At 37.6% G+C, this 16,530-nt stretch overlaps 2 protein-coding genes across 2 annotated transcripts in view; one reads left to right on the forward strand and one right to left on the reverse strand.

The window, feature by feature from the left end:
* Positions 1–16,530, forward strand: part of LOC139142760 (transmembrane protein 35B-like) — a 110,747-nt gene that overhangs the window by 33,503 nt on the left and 60,714 nt on the right. The gene's annotated exons all lie outside the window — the stretch shown is intronic.
* On the reverse strand, positions 719–13,810 carry LOC139142757 (uncharacterized). Its single transcript, XM_070712865.1, has 8 exons — positions 12,554–13,810; positions 12,105–12,269; positions 5,863–6,246; positions 5,314–5,418; positions 4,703–5,029; positions 4,250–4,537; positions 3,922–4,031; positions 719–3,566 (listed from the first exon to the last, which is right to left on the reverse strand). The coding sequence occupies exons 1-8, from the start codon at positions 13,806–13,808 to the stop codon at positions 3,246–3,248; spliced, it is 2,955 nt and encodes a 984-aa protein (XP_070568966.1). The 5' UTR covers positions 13,809–13,810; the 3' UTR covers positions 719–3,245.

Consider the following 16,530-nt stretch of genomic DNA (forward strand, 5'->3'; position numbering starts at 1 on the left):
GTGCTTTATTCACAATCATTTCTGTGCCCATTAATTCTTGAATGTTACAAAATGTACCCTCACAAATCGAGTCCCTCGTACATACGACATCGTTGGTACAAATAAACTAAAAAGGGTATACACCATTCAATGATAATTGTAATCAATAATGCATTGGAGAATTCCATTTCATTCATTCCATCGTACACTTTCAAATTCTCTAGCGCAACCTATCAGTTCTGCTTAACACGACAAAGATTGAAAAAATGTGGTATACCTATAAAGATGAAGGAAGTACTTGATAAAATCAAAGCTTTGTATAACAAACAAGTGCAAATCTTCGCCTCACGTATGATACTAGAATCCTGAAGTCGAACGTCTTATAGTGTTTGAACATGTCTCTTCAGGATTTGGACAGCTGGAGGCCACGTGCAGATATACACATATTTTGAAATAACTGCAAAAAGTGTTTAGAAACAATTCAAATGAGTCTGTGAAAGCGAGTAAGTAAAAATGTATCCAATTAACTAACTTACGCTTACATGAGAAAATGTCTAACATTCAACACAACCCATGTTTAATTTTGAATACACTTTGAAGTCATTGTACATTGTATTTTTAATTTGTCTGTCTTTCTGTCTTTCTGTCTGTCTGTATGTATGTATGTATGTATGTATGTATGTATGTATGTATGTCTGTCTTTCTTTCTTTCTTTCTTTCTTCTTCTTTTTCTTTCTTTAAAAATTAGTTTTCAAATGAAGTACTTAAATTAAAAGAGGGTCGTGTGAAATAAAACTACAGATAATGATTTAAAAAGCCTTGCTTATGAAATGCCAAAGTCAATAGTAAAAATTGTGAACCACAGTTGAACACACATGATTACAAATGCATACGCGATCAGCATATGTATTTTTATACATATATTTGAGGCTTCAAAAACACGAGACATACTTCTGTCTATTTGAAAAAACGGGGAACAAAGATATTTGCAACAATCGTCATGTTGCTAGAATCTAATCACAATATCGAAGCAATTCATGTTCTTTATAACCAAGTCGACATGCGTTTTAAAAATTGCTTTCACTGAGACTTACACCTTTTTTCATGTTGTTACAGTATCTGTACAATCCACGTAAAGCTGTTTGATCGAATTAGACACATGCAATAATGCATTGACTGGCGTAGCTATGACCCTTGCTTATTAAAGATGAGAGATAAAATGTACACATAGGAAAAAAACAATGAGAAGCATTGGAAATTTAGCATCTTAAGCTATGTATTGAATACATACTTATCCATATCAATGTTACTTGCAATTCAATCAGCTAAAATAAAGTCTACCGGAGATGTTAAGAACTGAATTGAGATCTAAAATTGTCATTCGACAAAAATGGGAAGAAAATATATTGAAAGTTCGCTACCATGAAAATTCTGTACCAGGGCATGACATTCAGAATACATATGCCACATCGACGAAGTTGAACATTTACAATGTTCAACGGATAACATTTTTCTTTGTTTTGGTGCGAATTAAAGCTCCTGATTAAAATACATCCACGAGAATACAGTGGATCTTCGGTCAACTTTTGTCGACTCTTTCCCATGTATCATCTGCAGCACCTAATGAGACTGGGTGATCTGCTTCAAGAGAAAATATTTGGTATGGAAGAAGTTGAACACAGTGGTCAACTAAATCATTAAAAGCAAAGAGTTGCCGCTCGACAAGACAATCGCAAACAATTATAATTATAAAGGGGAATATGTGTCTCAGAAGTGAATAGTCGCGTTAATTAGGTGAGGCTATAACATTAAATGCCATGTATATCGTGCGCAATTTTAGTTTTCAAGATTTTCCTAGACTGATGAAAACCTAGAAAAACATTAAAGTCCTAGTGTTTTAAAATTTTAGAGCCACCCTATGACTCATTTTTTTAACTTACAACAATTTTTGCCGCCGGTCGTTGGCTAGGAAAAGGGGCGTCTGTTTGTACCTACGTGGTATGATAACACAGGCGTTCGTAACATTCGAACCGCATGTTTCACGTTTCCGTTGATTCTACACATTTCCTCAAGTAACCTTTTGCTAAGCTGTCAAACTTTTTTAGCGTTTACATGAAACCGATTTAGTCTCGGCAATTAAATTCCACCATAGCTTCAAAGAATTCACCGTACTATACGTCAAGATATCTGATTCCAAGGGTAAAAGAATGTTTGCATATCGGAAGGAAACATGATTTTGTGAAGAGTTCGGCATGCCTCCTTTCCGTTCATTCAGTTAAATCCACTACTTTTAAAAAGTACCCACATGCCTTTTCAAACTCTCGTAATTTCATATGCATTGAACCTAACGCACGAAAAACATGTTCGTGCTTGCCTTCATGCTCCAGTCTCTTTTGTAGTATTATTAGAGCAGCTCGAGCTGCGTTTTTCCCATCACGGTATTCAGGCCATAAATTCGCTGCTTTGTTGAGATAGATCCAGCCATTGTTGTCATCATTTAGCAATTTGTACGTACATGCAAGAGCAAAAAACGCGCATGATTTGTAAAAGGGACATGACAGTGTGCCGCCATGGATGAGTTGGGTGAGTAGTTTTTTTGTTTCATTATGCTTTTTCATTAATTTAAGGACTCCGCCCTTAGCGAATACGGCTTGGTGGAATACTCCACCAGCGAATTTGAATAGCTTCGTCGTAACAAAGTAATGCCTTTGACAGCAACTGACTATTACTTTCAAGTGAAGGATGCCGTAGGTATTTTGCAACATATATCTCCCCTAGCATATGCGTCAGTTTAGCAGATTCTTGTGTGTGGTTTATGGCACTGTGTACTATATTTAAGGCTCTGTCATAGTCTTCCCTATGAATTAAATACTGAAGGACTTCACCAAGTATTATTGGAGATGTTGGATGTAATTCAAGAGCCCTTTCGACGTAAGGTTTTGCGTCATCGTATTGACCCATATTAGTATACAACTGTCCTAACACTGCCATGGCACAACCATGATTCGCATTTATTTCAAGAACTTTCTCAGCTAAATGTTTGATTCGGTAAACCATCATTGAGGCTTCTTTACATTTTAAATCGCCGAAAATTCGCTCCTGTTTAAGCAACAAGAGGAAAGCCAGTAAAACTAACCAATCGACCTTCTTTGGGAACGCTAACAAAGCTTGTTGTAAGCAATCGATACCCTCATCATATGCTCCCTTCTGAAAGTAGAGACAAGCAACGCCCTTGTGACCATAAATATATGATTTTCGTTTCTCTGTCAGTTTGCCACAAATAAATTTGCGATTTCGTTTAATCTTTCCCTGGCCTTTCCCTTTTCACCAAACAAGAAATGAACCCATGCGATATCTGCAAGAAGAACCAACTTATCACCCATTGGTCCATCGTTATCATCACATTTGCGAAGTTCCTTTTGATTGTCAGAGAGGGCTTCGTCAAACCATTTTAAGGCGGCTCTCGGGTCTCGCTTGTACTTCGGTCTCAGTTTTGACACGTATAGATAACCTTTCAAGGCTTTGATGGGCACAGGAGCGAGATCACCATGATGTTTAAGCATATCATCAGCAGCAGGCATTAGATACTGGAGTGAAAGAGATGAGACAGCAATTTCTTAACGTTAGAGAAAGGGAAAACGAAATGATGTAAATAACTGTAATACAGTGCGATAATTGCCTTACAATTTGATAAGCAAATATAACTTACTGTGTTTATTTATGTTTTTTTATTTTCACAAGAATTAGCTCATGTTAGATCCTAAATCGCAGAGACAGAGACGACGGTTCTTTTTCTTCAAAATTTTATTACTACAGCTCATATACTGCCAGACAATAGACAATGTAATAAGGCAATGAAAAGACAACGTAACAGCTTTTTTGCATGAAAAGGCACAGTATGTTCTAGAGAAGAAGAATTTATAAAAAGTTGAACACTATTACCTCATATCTAAAATTAACATCCACGTCCTGTTTCCAGGTAAAGTGACAGGGTAGCTTATGCAGTACATCTCTGTAGGACTGCTGTGTGTCATCAAATTTAAATGAAAATTCTGTCGAAAATTACAAGAATATAGATCAGATAAATACATAGCTGTATTTACATATTAGCGTTCATTACTGATTTATTCTGCTTGACGGAAGAATGAAAAATATTCATACAATCTGTCATGATACACATGGAAAGGAAAACGTAAAACATAATCGAAATGTCGTAAAATGGCATATATTGTAAAGATGTTTAAAGAATTTTGAATATCTCGAGACTTACCTTCGATATTTATATCTACCGATGGCCTTCTGTTGCTTTCAAGTGTCGTTATTTCATCGATGGTCTTATGTAATCTATCCTTTTCCGCAGTATAATCCCGTTCGATCGCCTGTCGGATCTCATGATCGTCATACACCATGGTAACTGCATGTAGGTAGGGGCTTGCTTGGGGCGATTCCAAAATCCCGAACAAACGTTCTCTTAAATCTTCATCTCTCTGCCGAGCTAACATTTCAGAAGTGGTGGATCGAAGAACAATTGCGCTCTCTTCTACCAGTTTACCCAATTCTTTAAAGGATTAAAAAGTACATACTATGAAGAATGTTTCGGTCAAGAACGGTTGAGGAATATTGAAAGTGTCACACTTTTTTCCACACAATTCATAAAAAAAATTAATCTAGCTTGAAAATGAACTGAAAAAAATAAATCAGACAGTAAATATTACACACTTACCGTTTGCATCGTACTGATGGCCTTTTTCTAATGCCCCCTCTGATCGTACACGTGAAAGCTGACAGATATCTAGATGCAGATAACGATTGATTCCAAGTGCACCAAGAATCTCTGGTCGCTCTCTTGCGAAAATTGAAAGCTGTTGAGGAGCTTGTACTTTGAATAGCATTATTGATGATACTTCTTTGCTTCTTTCTTCTTTAGGGATAGCTATCTCAATTATACTAGTGCCATCGCCGCCGAGCATCCTTGCCAAATCAGCTTTTCTCTGGTCAGATCTTGAGATTGAACTTTCTAATTCCACAGCGACAAATTCAGTGATGTCGACTGAAACATAGAGTCAAAAGATAACAAGATTCAAGGAACTCATGACAAGATAAATAGTTTTTATTTAGAATGATGAGGATTATGACAATGTTTTCTTCTCAGGCTAATGTTACCAAAGCTTGTCAAACACGTACAGTTTACCAGTGGGATGTCAAATCTGCAACACTTTTGGTTTACTACGATTGTAGTAATACGACTATCACAAAACTTGTTTTATTGTTTGATTGATTGGTTGATCGACTGACCGACTGATGGACTGGTTTATTCATTTAATAATATATTACCTTCTTCTTGCGATGACTCGGATAATGCCGCATTGTTGCCAGCCATTACTACCACTTTTCCACATACTGGGCAAAAATCGGAAGACTCTTCTCTTGGCTCGCAACCTTTTGACGAAATATTTTCAGGTAAGGTGCAATATCAGGATAAGATGTTTGTGGTAAGCGAGGTTTTGACAAAGAACTATATGGTTTAAATTCAAATAATGACATGGCTTATACTTTTTCATCGTCATCAATTTCCGATTAGTTTGCTAGAAACTCAGTACAACCCAATCATGGACAAACATAAAATTGCTAAAAAAATCATTCTTCAGTGATCATCTCTGAATGTTCGCATGATGCCTTGTAGAAATTTGACAAGTAATTACCGGACATGTTCATTTGTAAAGTTACTGCATAGGATGGCATTGAGTGGCAAGATCTCTTTACTGAGAGAGTTAGACCGTGCATGCGAGTTATGCATACAATTGTTCTGCTTCTGGAGGAACATAATGTAAAAACTATCTTCCAACTTTGACCCTTTTTATTTCATTCTGAAATATAACCTACCTTCCTTCAAATATTTCAACTGAGCCACTGCTTGTCGATATTGCCACCGTGGCAACGACACTTTGAAGGATACAGTCGATACTCCATATCTTTGTAATCTTTCACCACTTGCAATATCGTCTGTGAACAGTGACTTGAGTTTCCCACGTCTGTAGTCAATCCATAACTTTTCCACGGATTCTGATGTCTCACAGTTAAGTACCACACACAGACTTTTCTTTTTAACTAGTCTGATGGTGATGGGACCAAGGCTGTCTAGATGTGCCTGTACATGGGGTAGGTCTTCTGGTGCTGTAATTTCATTTAACATAGCCTTTGCCTTCTCTCTTAGTTCCTCTTCAGCCGGTGTGCATCTCAAGAAAGTGATAAGAATTTCCACTTCACCTGGAAAGAGGTATTTAAGCGTAAATTACATCTTTAAATGTAAGTCAACTTTCGTTTTCAACAATAATGGCATTGGAAGAAATCACATCTGCAAACCAATCTGTATTTGGGTTTCCTTGTTTCAATAAACCGTCACATTGCTTGAAACGTATTATTTCATCAGTCTGGCAATATGTGTAGTGAGGGTGTGAGTATGGTACACTTCATTAGCATATTTGTGTAGATATCGGGACGTGATGAAACGAGATACTAACTATCAATGTTGTTGTACAAGGTAAGTTTAGTGCATACAATGTGGACACTATCGTTTATACTCTGAACAGTTACACTGTAGGAAACAATTGCGAGACTTGAGCGAGAAAGTGACGCTTTCTCCCCATTGGTGAGAATCTCTTGTCATTATTTATTATTTATTTATTATTTACTTATTTACACTTTAATGAGCGGCCGAGTTACTAATAAGTAATTTTCATCGGGGCTCAATAAATACAACAATCTTAATAATGGCAGAAGTACATATAAGATAATAAAGTCGTTCACAATGGAAAATTCACTTTGATAAACTCTCTAGCTTCACCTTAAACTGTATAATATTAGGCGCATGTCTTATGTCGTTTGGCAGAGAATTCCAGAGTTTTGTGGCACGGTAATGAAAACTCCGTTGACCAGTATTTAAAACTGACTTTGGAATACAACAGTCTTGACGAGAAACAGAACGTGTTTGATAAGGATGAACATCACTCTGAAATAAAAAGTACTTACACAGATATTTTGGTGCATTTCCAGTCATACACTTAAATGTTAACACTCCCATGAAATAAACAATTCTTTGTCTAATGGACAGAACATTGAACCGAGAAAATAACTCAAGAGAAGGATAGTCGAAAGGTAATTCAAACAGAATACGTAAAGCTCTCTTTTGTAAAATGAAAACTTTGTTGAGATTTGTTTCTGTTGTGTTTCCCCACACAACACAACAGTAGTCAAGAGTACTCTGTATAAGACCATTATATAATATGATGCGGTGGCTCATTGGAATAAATGTGCGTAATCTTAACAACAGAAAATTCTCCTACTCAAAGTCTTACAAAGGATATCTATGTGTTCATTCCATGATAAACATTCATCAACAGTTACTCCCAAGATTTTTCCACTATATCCACGGGGAATTTCAATTCCATTAACATGTACAGATAGCCATTATCATGGCTACCGGTGAGAATGTTTGAATTATCACGGGTGAGCAGTAAGAAATGCACTCCTTGGTGAGAAAACAAATTCTCACCGGTGAGAATGGAAATTCTCACCGAGCATGGTGAGAATGGTAATTTTCACCATTCATTGGTAAGAATCAGCCAGACTTGTTGTTCAATGGTGTAAATCAATCTGGTTAATTCTCAACGGTGAACAATGAGTCTGGTTGAATGTCACCAATGAAAAACGAGTCTGGTTGATTCTCATCAGTGAATGATGAGTATAATTCATTCACACCGTAAAAATTACCATTCTCACAGTGCTTGGTGAGAATTTCTATTCTCACCGGTGAGAATCTATTATCTCACCAAGGATTGCATTTCTCACTGCTCACTGCCATGGTGAGAATTCAAAAATTCTCATCGGTAGCAGTGAGGATGACAAGAAATTCTCACCAATTGTGAGAAAGCGTCACTTTCTTGCTCCAGTCGCGCAATTTTATCCTATAGTGTTAGACATTCAAGATGTAATGTTCGTCAAGTAACTCCAAACATAATCAGCGGGAATTGCACCACTATGTCATGGATTTCCTCAGCGTACGGTGTCAACAAACGAAAAGCGTCTATCCAAAAACTGGTCACTATTTCTTGTTCTGCATGATAAATTCCTCTTCCTTAGTGGTATGAAAATAATCTTTTTAAGCCCATTGTCCGTTGGTACTTCTCTATGTCGTCCATAACAATCGATGTTTCCATTTTTAACCAACTTCATAAATTCATTTTACTACCGGAGTAGTTTTATTGGGGTACTACAACGGTGGACAAATTGAACAATTCAACAATGTCAACTGTCTTATTAGTTTTAAGGATTACTTCCAGAAACAAGAACAGGGATAGATTGACTCATGAGCAGGCCTGAAATGCCAGGAGTGTAATGATCAAACACCAAATATGATCAACCTAATCATAATATTCACCGGACAAGGATTATGTATGTATAAATTTAGATTTCTTGATCATTCATCTGATCCCCTACCTCTCCTTGGCATAGACTAAGAAACTCAGCTATGAAGTCGGAAAATGAAAAATTTGAAATAAGGTTGCAGTCTCCAATTTCCACTTGCAGGTTTTAGAGGTGAACACCACAGCGCACAGAGTTAGCTAAAATAAATGACAAGGGCAGCGAAGACCATTTTACCACTAATTATAAGGAGAAGTTTGAGTGATAGTTATTAAAGGCAGTTGCAAGTCATGTTGTAGGAAATTAAGCATACTAAAGTTAATTTGTAAGGGAATCTTTCAATTCCTAGCAAATACCCTTACTTAATCCCTCATTAAGAGATAAAAGCATTATATGCACAGTATTATGTACACAGTCGGTTTACACGTGTATTTTTTAAACCTGAGGGAATCTGATTAGTCGTTCTGTAAATATTCTTTATCAGCGATCTAAGCGATCTCACGTTTACACGTCCGTATACACAAGGTATGAATTTAGTTCGGGTCAAGCGCCCTCAGCGATATCTGGGCTAGAGAACAATCGCTTGCTTGCAATGGCGGACCCACACATCATGCAGCTGCTGTCTACGCTCTTTTTGTGCTCTGTCAACCAATCGAGACGCCTTCGGCAAAGAAATTTACTAGGAGAGAACATTGTTGGCCTCGCCCCGTCTGATGTCGGTATCTATTTCATGTTAAGATCTGACTCTTACACGGAAAATTGAGACTGTCAAAGTTCGGGCCAATGCTACACTAGTAACACTTGATGTAATTTTCATGTATTTTTTATTTTATTTTTTATTTTATTTGATACACAGATCAACGGGCAAACCCACTAACAGATCTGCGAAACAAAAAAGTCACACAATCACAAGACAAATGTACAAGACAACCATAAAAGTAGCACGATACATTAAATTGAAAAAAAAAACATACACAAATCAAAAAAGGAGAACTGTTAAAATGACTGGATAAAATAGTTTTAAAACTACACAGCGTAGAAAAAATATCTATATTACATTTAAAAGAGATATCATTAAAAACAGACATGCATCTGGGCACTGTCGAGAATTTTCTGCAATTAACAGAACACAAGTCTGGTTAAAAAAGGGGTTTCCTGCGTAAATTTCTACTGGGGGCATAAAAGCAGATTTGATTTAGAATATCTGGAGCATCATAATGTGAATGAATTATTTTGTACAAAAAGCACATGTCAAGGGTTAGTCTTCTATTGTGTAACTTAGGAATGTTCAGAATTCTGCAATAAAATGGGTAGCTGGATTTACTGCAGTGAACATTGAGTTTGCGACAAATGTATTTCACAAATTTAATTTGTACTCTCTCGATTTTTTCTGACCGGCCCTTCTGGTGGGGTGACCACACAACAGAGCCATACTCTAGAATAGATCTTACATAAACAAAATACAGAGAAATAATTGCTGAAATGTCATTAAATGGCTGGCAGAGACGCTTAATAAAACCAAGAGATTTGAAGGCTCTAGAAACAATGTTATTGATGTGAAAAGAATAATTAAGGTTGGAAGTAAGGTAAATGCCCAAATCCTTGACAACAGAGACCCGTTGAAGAGGGGTACCATTGATGGAGTAATCAAGAGAGGAAATGATTCTTTTCTTAAGTGTAAAACTGATAAATTTACATTTACTGATATTAGGTGACAGTTTCCAGTTGTTACACCATTGTGCAAACTTGTCAAGATCTTGCTGTAACATGACACAGTCAGCGTGTACACAGTCATGTACACGAATACACCACATAATGAGGCGATTGAATCAGTCGGCAGAGCATTAAATCAGGAAAGACCATCAAACAATTACATAATCAAGAAACCACCAACGAAATACATGATAGCTCTGCTAGAAATAATCTTAATAAACAACTCATTTGAATTCAACGATGAATTCTACCGGCAAATATGGGGATGCTCTTATACGGAAATAATCTCGATGGGGTTATTCGCAAGAAATTGCAGATATTACATTTCACGAGACAGAAATGAGAATAATACTGAAATGCAAACAACAAATACCGACCTGGCTGAGGTTCAGGGACGATGTTATTCTGATTTTCATCGGAACACAACACAAACTCAATGAATTCATATCAAACATCAACAAAATGCATCCTACTTTCAAATTTTCGTTTGAAAGCTCCTCTCAAGAAATCACATATTTAGACCTGACTATCTACAAAGGTCGTCGATACAACAAAGAGAATATTCTCGACATCAAGACACACACAAAACCAACAGATACTTTCCAGTTCTTACAAAGAAACTCATGCTATCCGGCAGCAACATTCAAAGGTCTGATCAAAGGTGAAACATTACGATACATCAGAACACGTAACAACGAAACCGATTTTACACAGAAAGTCACACAATTTAGTGAAAAAAAATTAGTGAAAAATTACAAGACCGACAATATAAAACAAAATGAAATAGAACGCATTATCAGAGAGACAGATCATAAAAGCAGGAAAAGACTGCTTGAACAGCAAAAAGAAAGAAATAACGCCACCAACAATACAGTAGTCTTCATACCAACGTATAGCCCATACATTGACAGGACAAAAATCAAGCAAGCCCCGACATAAAACTGGAGTGAACTTGAAACAGACGAAACACTAAAAAACTGTTCCAAAACTAACCAATAATCGCATATAGAAGGAACAGAAATATAGGCGACACACTTATAAGCGCCAGACTTCACAAAAACTATAATAGCTCAAACTCAGGTTCACACGAACCCACACAAACACAACAAGATCAAACAGTAGACATTCTAGCTTCCCTACCAAACGTAAATGGAACAACATATTACCAAATAAAAACAATCAACCATTCAACACGTCTCACCAATCAAAAATGAATTTTAAGTGACTGATGAAGAAAACTCTGTTTTCGAAACGTAGCGCCAAAGGATCGCAGTGTCACAGTAGTCTCTCCGCTCCAGTGCGGAGTAACATCAAGACACGTAGATTACGGGTACGTCTCGCCATGGCTAAGCAACATTTTGATGTGTTAGTGTGCTTTTGCTTTACTACCAGTTGCTTTCCCTTTACTACCTACAACTCATCGTAAAATGGCATCGTTTTTCTAGCTCTGCCACCACGACGGTTGTTGTCGGACACGGACTTGAACTGAGCTCGCAACCGTTTGATTTTTTGTGGCATTGTTCCGCTGTCCTCTCGAGTCCCTTCTCGCTGGCCTTGGCAGCGACGTCTTCATACACTTGCCGATCCCTCGACGTGCCGTCCATCAAACGGATGACGTTTTCGTCTCTCAAGATTGAAATTAGTCGCCTGATCTCTTCCTGTGACCAATTGTTGCCGCTATGGCAAAGCTTCTTACTTGAATACCGTCCATTGTGGTAATGACCGAACCGAAGACAGGATATAGTTCGGCGTTTAGTTCGGTGTTCTGGTCACACGTGTAAATAGGCCATTGTTTAGTACGGAGCACCGAACCTGGACCAGCCCTCTGACACCGAATTAATTTAGTTCTTTGTTAGTACGGTGTTGTCTGTTTACACGTCCAACTGACACAGGTTTAATTTATTCCGGTGTCAACTCGGACGTAACTCACACTGTAAACCCCCTCAGTCAGTTATAAAGACAGTCTTAGTATCCGCCTTTCTTGCACTTACCTATGTGTGTTGAATGAATGTGATGAGTGATCGATGCACCATGGCTATTTTGATTATTACCATTATTTAGTTCTCCTTCATCAATGGTGCCTTCAGCATCACCTTTCCCCCCTTCAAGGGGAACTGGAGTTTCGGAAGTGCCGATGTTTACCATGTCCATGTGTCCTACATTAAAGTATTAAAAAGAGACGACTATGACGTTGATAGTAAGAAACAATAAAAAATCAAGGTTAACATTTCTGCGTTCATTCAGATATGGTTTTAATTTACCATTCCGGTTTGCTTCAAAGATGGTTAGTTTAGAGAAAGAGACAGACACAGACACAGAGAGACAGGGGCAGAGACAGTTAAAGAGAGACAGAGAGAGACAGGCAGACAAACAGACACATACAGAGACAGACAGAAAGAGTCAGACAGAGACAGAGAGTATGAGAGTGAATTCAAGGTACCTTGATCCGAATTTGCTATTTGGTCATCTTCAAGAAGTGTCGACACCAAGTTAAGTAAGTTTGTCCGATATTTAGCAATGATGCCGTCCTCTGCGGCTTCATGCAACTTTGCCCTAATTTTTTGTTCAGTGTTACACGCCCTATCATAGTTCTTCAGAGTTTTCATGATATGTTCTTCCCATTTTTCACTTGCTTTTTCTGGAGTATCTGCGTGCTCAATATTGCAAACAATTGAGTTTATGTCTGCAAATTGTTCTTCGATAAACGAGGCAAAGCCTGTTTGTTTCGACACGAGGGATGGCACACCTGCTGCGCAGCCTAGCAAACCAACCATACCAAACGGATCGTCTTTAGTGGTGAATACTGCCAACAGATGACACTGCTTTAGATCCTTTTTAATCTTATCTGATAATGGTGGATAAGTATTGATTTTGAGAGAACTTGAATCGGCTTTTTCATTGAGGAAATTTTGGCACTCTTTGCAGCAGTTGTTCGGAATCCCTCGGATCTTCCATTGCGGTCGAAATTTATCATACTTATAGAAGTAGGCCGCCTTTCCCATGGCGATGGCTGCTGCTCCCAAGCTGTAAAGGGTTTGGTCGTCACGCAGTGTATGAAGAGAATACACTTCTCTACTTGTGTCGACAGTGGTTTGTGGCACATCAAAATTCTCAAACTCATCTCCAACCCATGGTATGTATGGAAGGTGCTTTTTATCGTTCAAGTGTCTGTACATGTTCTCATTGTAGTTGTATATGTTTGTTCCTACCGAGACGATAGCAAATGCTCCTTCAGCATACTCCATCATCTCATCTACCTTGTCTTGCAAGGTTTCTGGATCTAAACCCATGTCTTCAGGGATCTCATAATAAAATGGAATGAAAACGGCATCTTCAAATACATTATTTTTGATGGCCAGAGCAGCATCGGCGGTTCCGTTTTCGCACGCGTGACCAAATATCACTGAAATTGGCTTGTAGTTCTTGAGATGAGGAAAGGTTTCGTTGGGGAGAAGAAGCATAACATCGTCATCTATTTTCTTCTTCAATTTAGGGTTTGGAAGTATTAAACGAACTCCATTTCTTTCAGCATCTTCTTTTTCTTCATCAGTGGCACTTAAAGCTGTGAAGTAAACAGGACGATGACATCTGGCAAGTTTAATGGCAAACTCTTTCTGTACAAAACTGGTCGTCAAAGGACACTTTTTCGGCGTCCACTCTTTGCCGATGATCAATACTTTCTTCATTCCAGACATTGTGAAACTGAAATTTAACAGTAATCGACGAAGACATCTTCATATTAAATATAGAGAAAATTTCTTTTTAATTCAACAGACATTATACACAGAAACTCGCACACAACACGCCCAAAGTCCAATTTGAACAAAATATGAAGAAATAGAAAATGCTCACGTGTTTCACTATAAATTGCAGTTGTGTGTGAATTTAAACTTTTGCCACATGTTTTTAACTTCATTGAAAGTATTATGATCAACATCATGAACAATATTCACCATAGATTAATTTCAAATATGATCAAGGAAATAACATATTTATGTAATTAGCTGAAATAAAAGTAGTAAATTTCTTTGACTGTTGTCATTATACCACCGGTTCATGTAGCGACTATAATTGCCTTTGGTCAAGTCCTTCAAGATATGCAAATTATAAACTAGCTGACTTAGTATCATGAATATATTAACAGCATATTTCGCAAAATTGGAGCTGGTGAATCCAGGTGTATATCCCTAATTAGGAATACAAATTAGGAATGGGCTGAGGTGAAAATGCGTAATGACTTTGAATAATGTTGTATCGTAGTATGTCAAATGTACATAGCAAGTTTCATCAACTTTGGTTAATTCAAATCAGATACATATCTCTAATAAGGAAAGTTCATTAAATATGCTAATAAGCAATTGCTGAAGTAAAGATGCTAGATAACTTTTAAGAATGTTGTATCATAAGATCTTCAATGTAAGAAGCAAGTTTCGTCACCTGTGGTGAAGTCACTCAAGATATATCCCAAATTAGGAATGCTCATTAACTATCCAAATTAGGAGTCGACTAGAGTGAAGAAAATGACTTTCAATAATCTTATATCACAGTGTCTTTGATGTACATAGCAAGTTCCATCAACTTTGGTCGTGTCAATTCCTAAGGCCAGGAAGAAAAAATAAATTGTTCATCGGAATCGCCGCTTCTACTTTGGCATATTTGGAATTTTTTTTTTTTTGATCGCGGCAAATTCTTACTTCCGCATTACAAATATTTTTAGTACTGCCGCTGGTGGCGCCCTACACTGTGTAGGGTTTTCGCGGGCACGGGATTTTGAATGAGACTTCATACGTGTTCGGACTTTAAGTTGACCGCCAACACGTTGTTGTGACGTCTGAATTTGGCGAATCACGACGCAAAGTGGGTCGATTTGGCCAGAAATTTGCTCGTTTTGTAAAGGTTAGTACATGTCACATCATGAGTATTAATTTGATCGCCAACATTCGACGTGATGGCCAACAGTTAGTTCCAGAGACGCTATTCAGTGTTTGTCCTGATATTACGTTCTGCGATTTGTTCAACAAATAACTTAGACAACAATGTGTCCCTAAATTGTCTGTTCAGGAATATTGATAAGATATTGAAATTTAAATTTTGGTACATGGAAACATTGTTTAAGGTGATATGCACCTCGAAAGTGAAAGACTTAAACTTTTGCACAAACTTTCCTAAGTGAAACTTTCAACCATTCTCTTACCAAAGCAAGAATAAAAATCAGGGTTACCGTGCAAATTTTGGTACTAGAGAGACAAATGACTTGCGATTTCTCGATATTTGACATCCAAATGGCCGCCATCCCTGGGTTAACTCTATGGGAAAATATAAAATTTTCGATTTTCGAAAAACTAAGACCATGAAAACTTTTCTTTGACGAGAGCTTCAAAGTGAGCCCCCACAAGTGGTAGGTCAGAAGAAAATTGATAAAATGTGAAGGCCCGAATATCTGTCCCCGAGGTGCGTTCTACCTTAATTCCAGAAATACATTCCCAATCAATTTGGGAATACGTGCCAGCGTTAAAAGCAAGCCCCAGATAACAGTCTACTCGGTAGTATCGTTCGAAGTGTGCGTCCTTGCACGGCCATGGCAGCTAATTCAAAATTCATAAATCATGTTCGTTTGGTTACAGGACTTAACGTATGTACATCTACCAACATCATTGTTAACAAGCTTTTCCACAAGTTATAAATTGCCAGGAAATGTAATGACACGAATTCGGTGTAGCATGACCACATATCTCGTTCACAGTCTTGTGATTTTAAAGTACGGGATCTCGAACGGAGTAGGCTGTCTGTTTGCGTCAGTTATTTAAATTACGCATAAACCTGGTTAGGAAATTCTCTTCAAATATACTTATTCTAAATACTCACTCACTCACCTGGGATGAAAATTTTCACACGTGGGAAGGGAAGGCTTAATAATCCGTGGCACAATTCGGCAACCATAAACCAATTTGCATTTTCAAAAAAGAAATCGAAATGGAGCTAATTTTCAATTTTCAAATGGTTTTATCATCTTGATTATTAATTTTTAGGCATATTTCTAAATTTAAAATCTTTGGGCTGAGATTGAAATATAGGAAACAGATGTATACTGCTGTGAGGATGGCACTTTACGGCCATTCAAATTTCCCTCTGACAAACTCTATTTCCCACAATTCGTATTTCCGTTTTTTCAATTTCCAATATACCAAATGTCCGATTTTCCCATTTCATTTGGGGCGTGGCCCAGTATCTTTTCATGCTATGGCGGAAATAACTGTATCGAATTGGAATTAAGGTGTAACATTTATCTCAGTGTGACCAAATGTACATGGGCGGGGCTTGGTTACGATAATTAGCAAAAGATACTTTTAAAAATTAGCGGGAATGAGGGACTGGTCAGTTTCTTCGGCCTTGGAGGCCGGTGGATTCATGGGGGTC

This window comes from Ptychodera flava, chromosome 10 (assembly GCF_041260155.1).
Source record: "Ptychodera flava strain L36383 chromosome 10, AS_Pfla_20210202, whole genome shotgun sequence".
NCBI lineage: Eukaryota > Metazoa > Hemichordata > Enteropneusta > Ptychoderidae > Ptychodera > Ptychodera flava.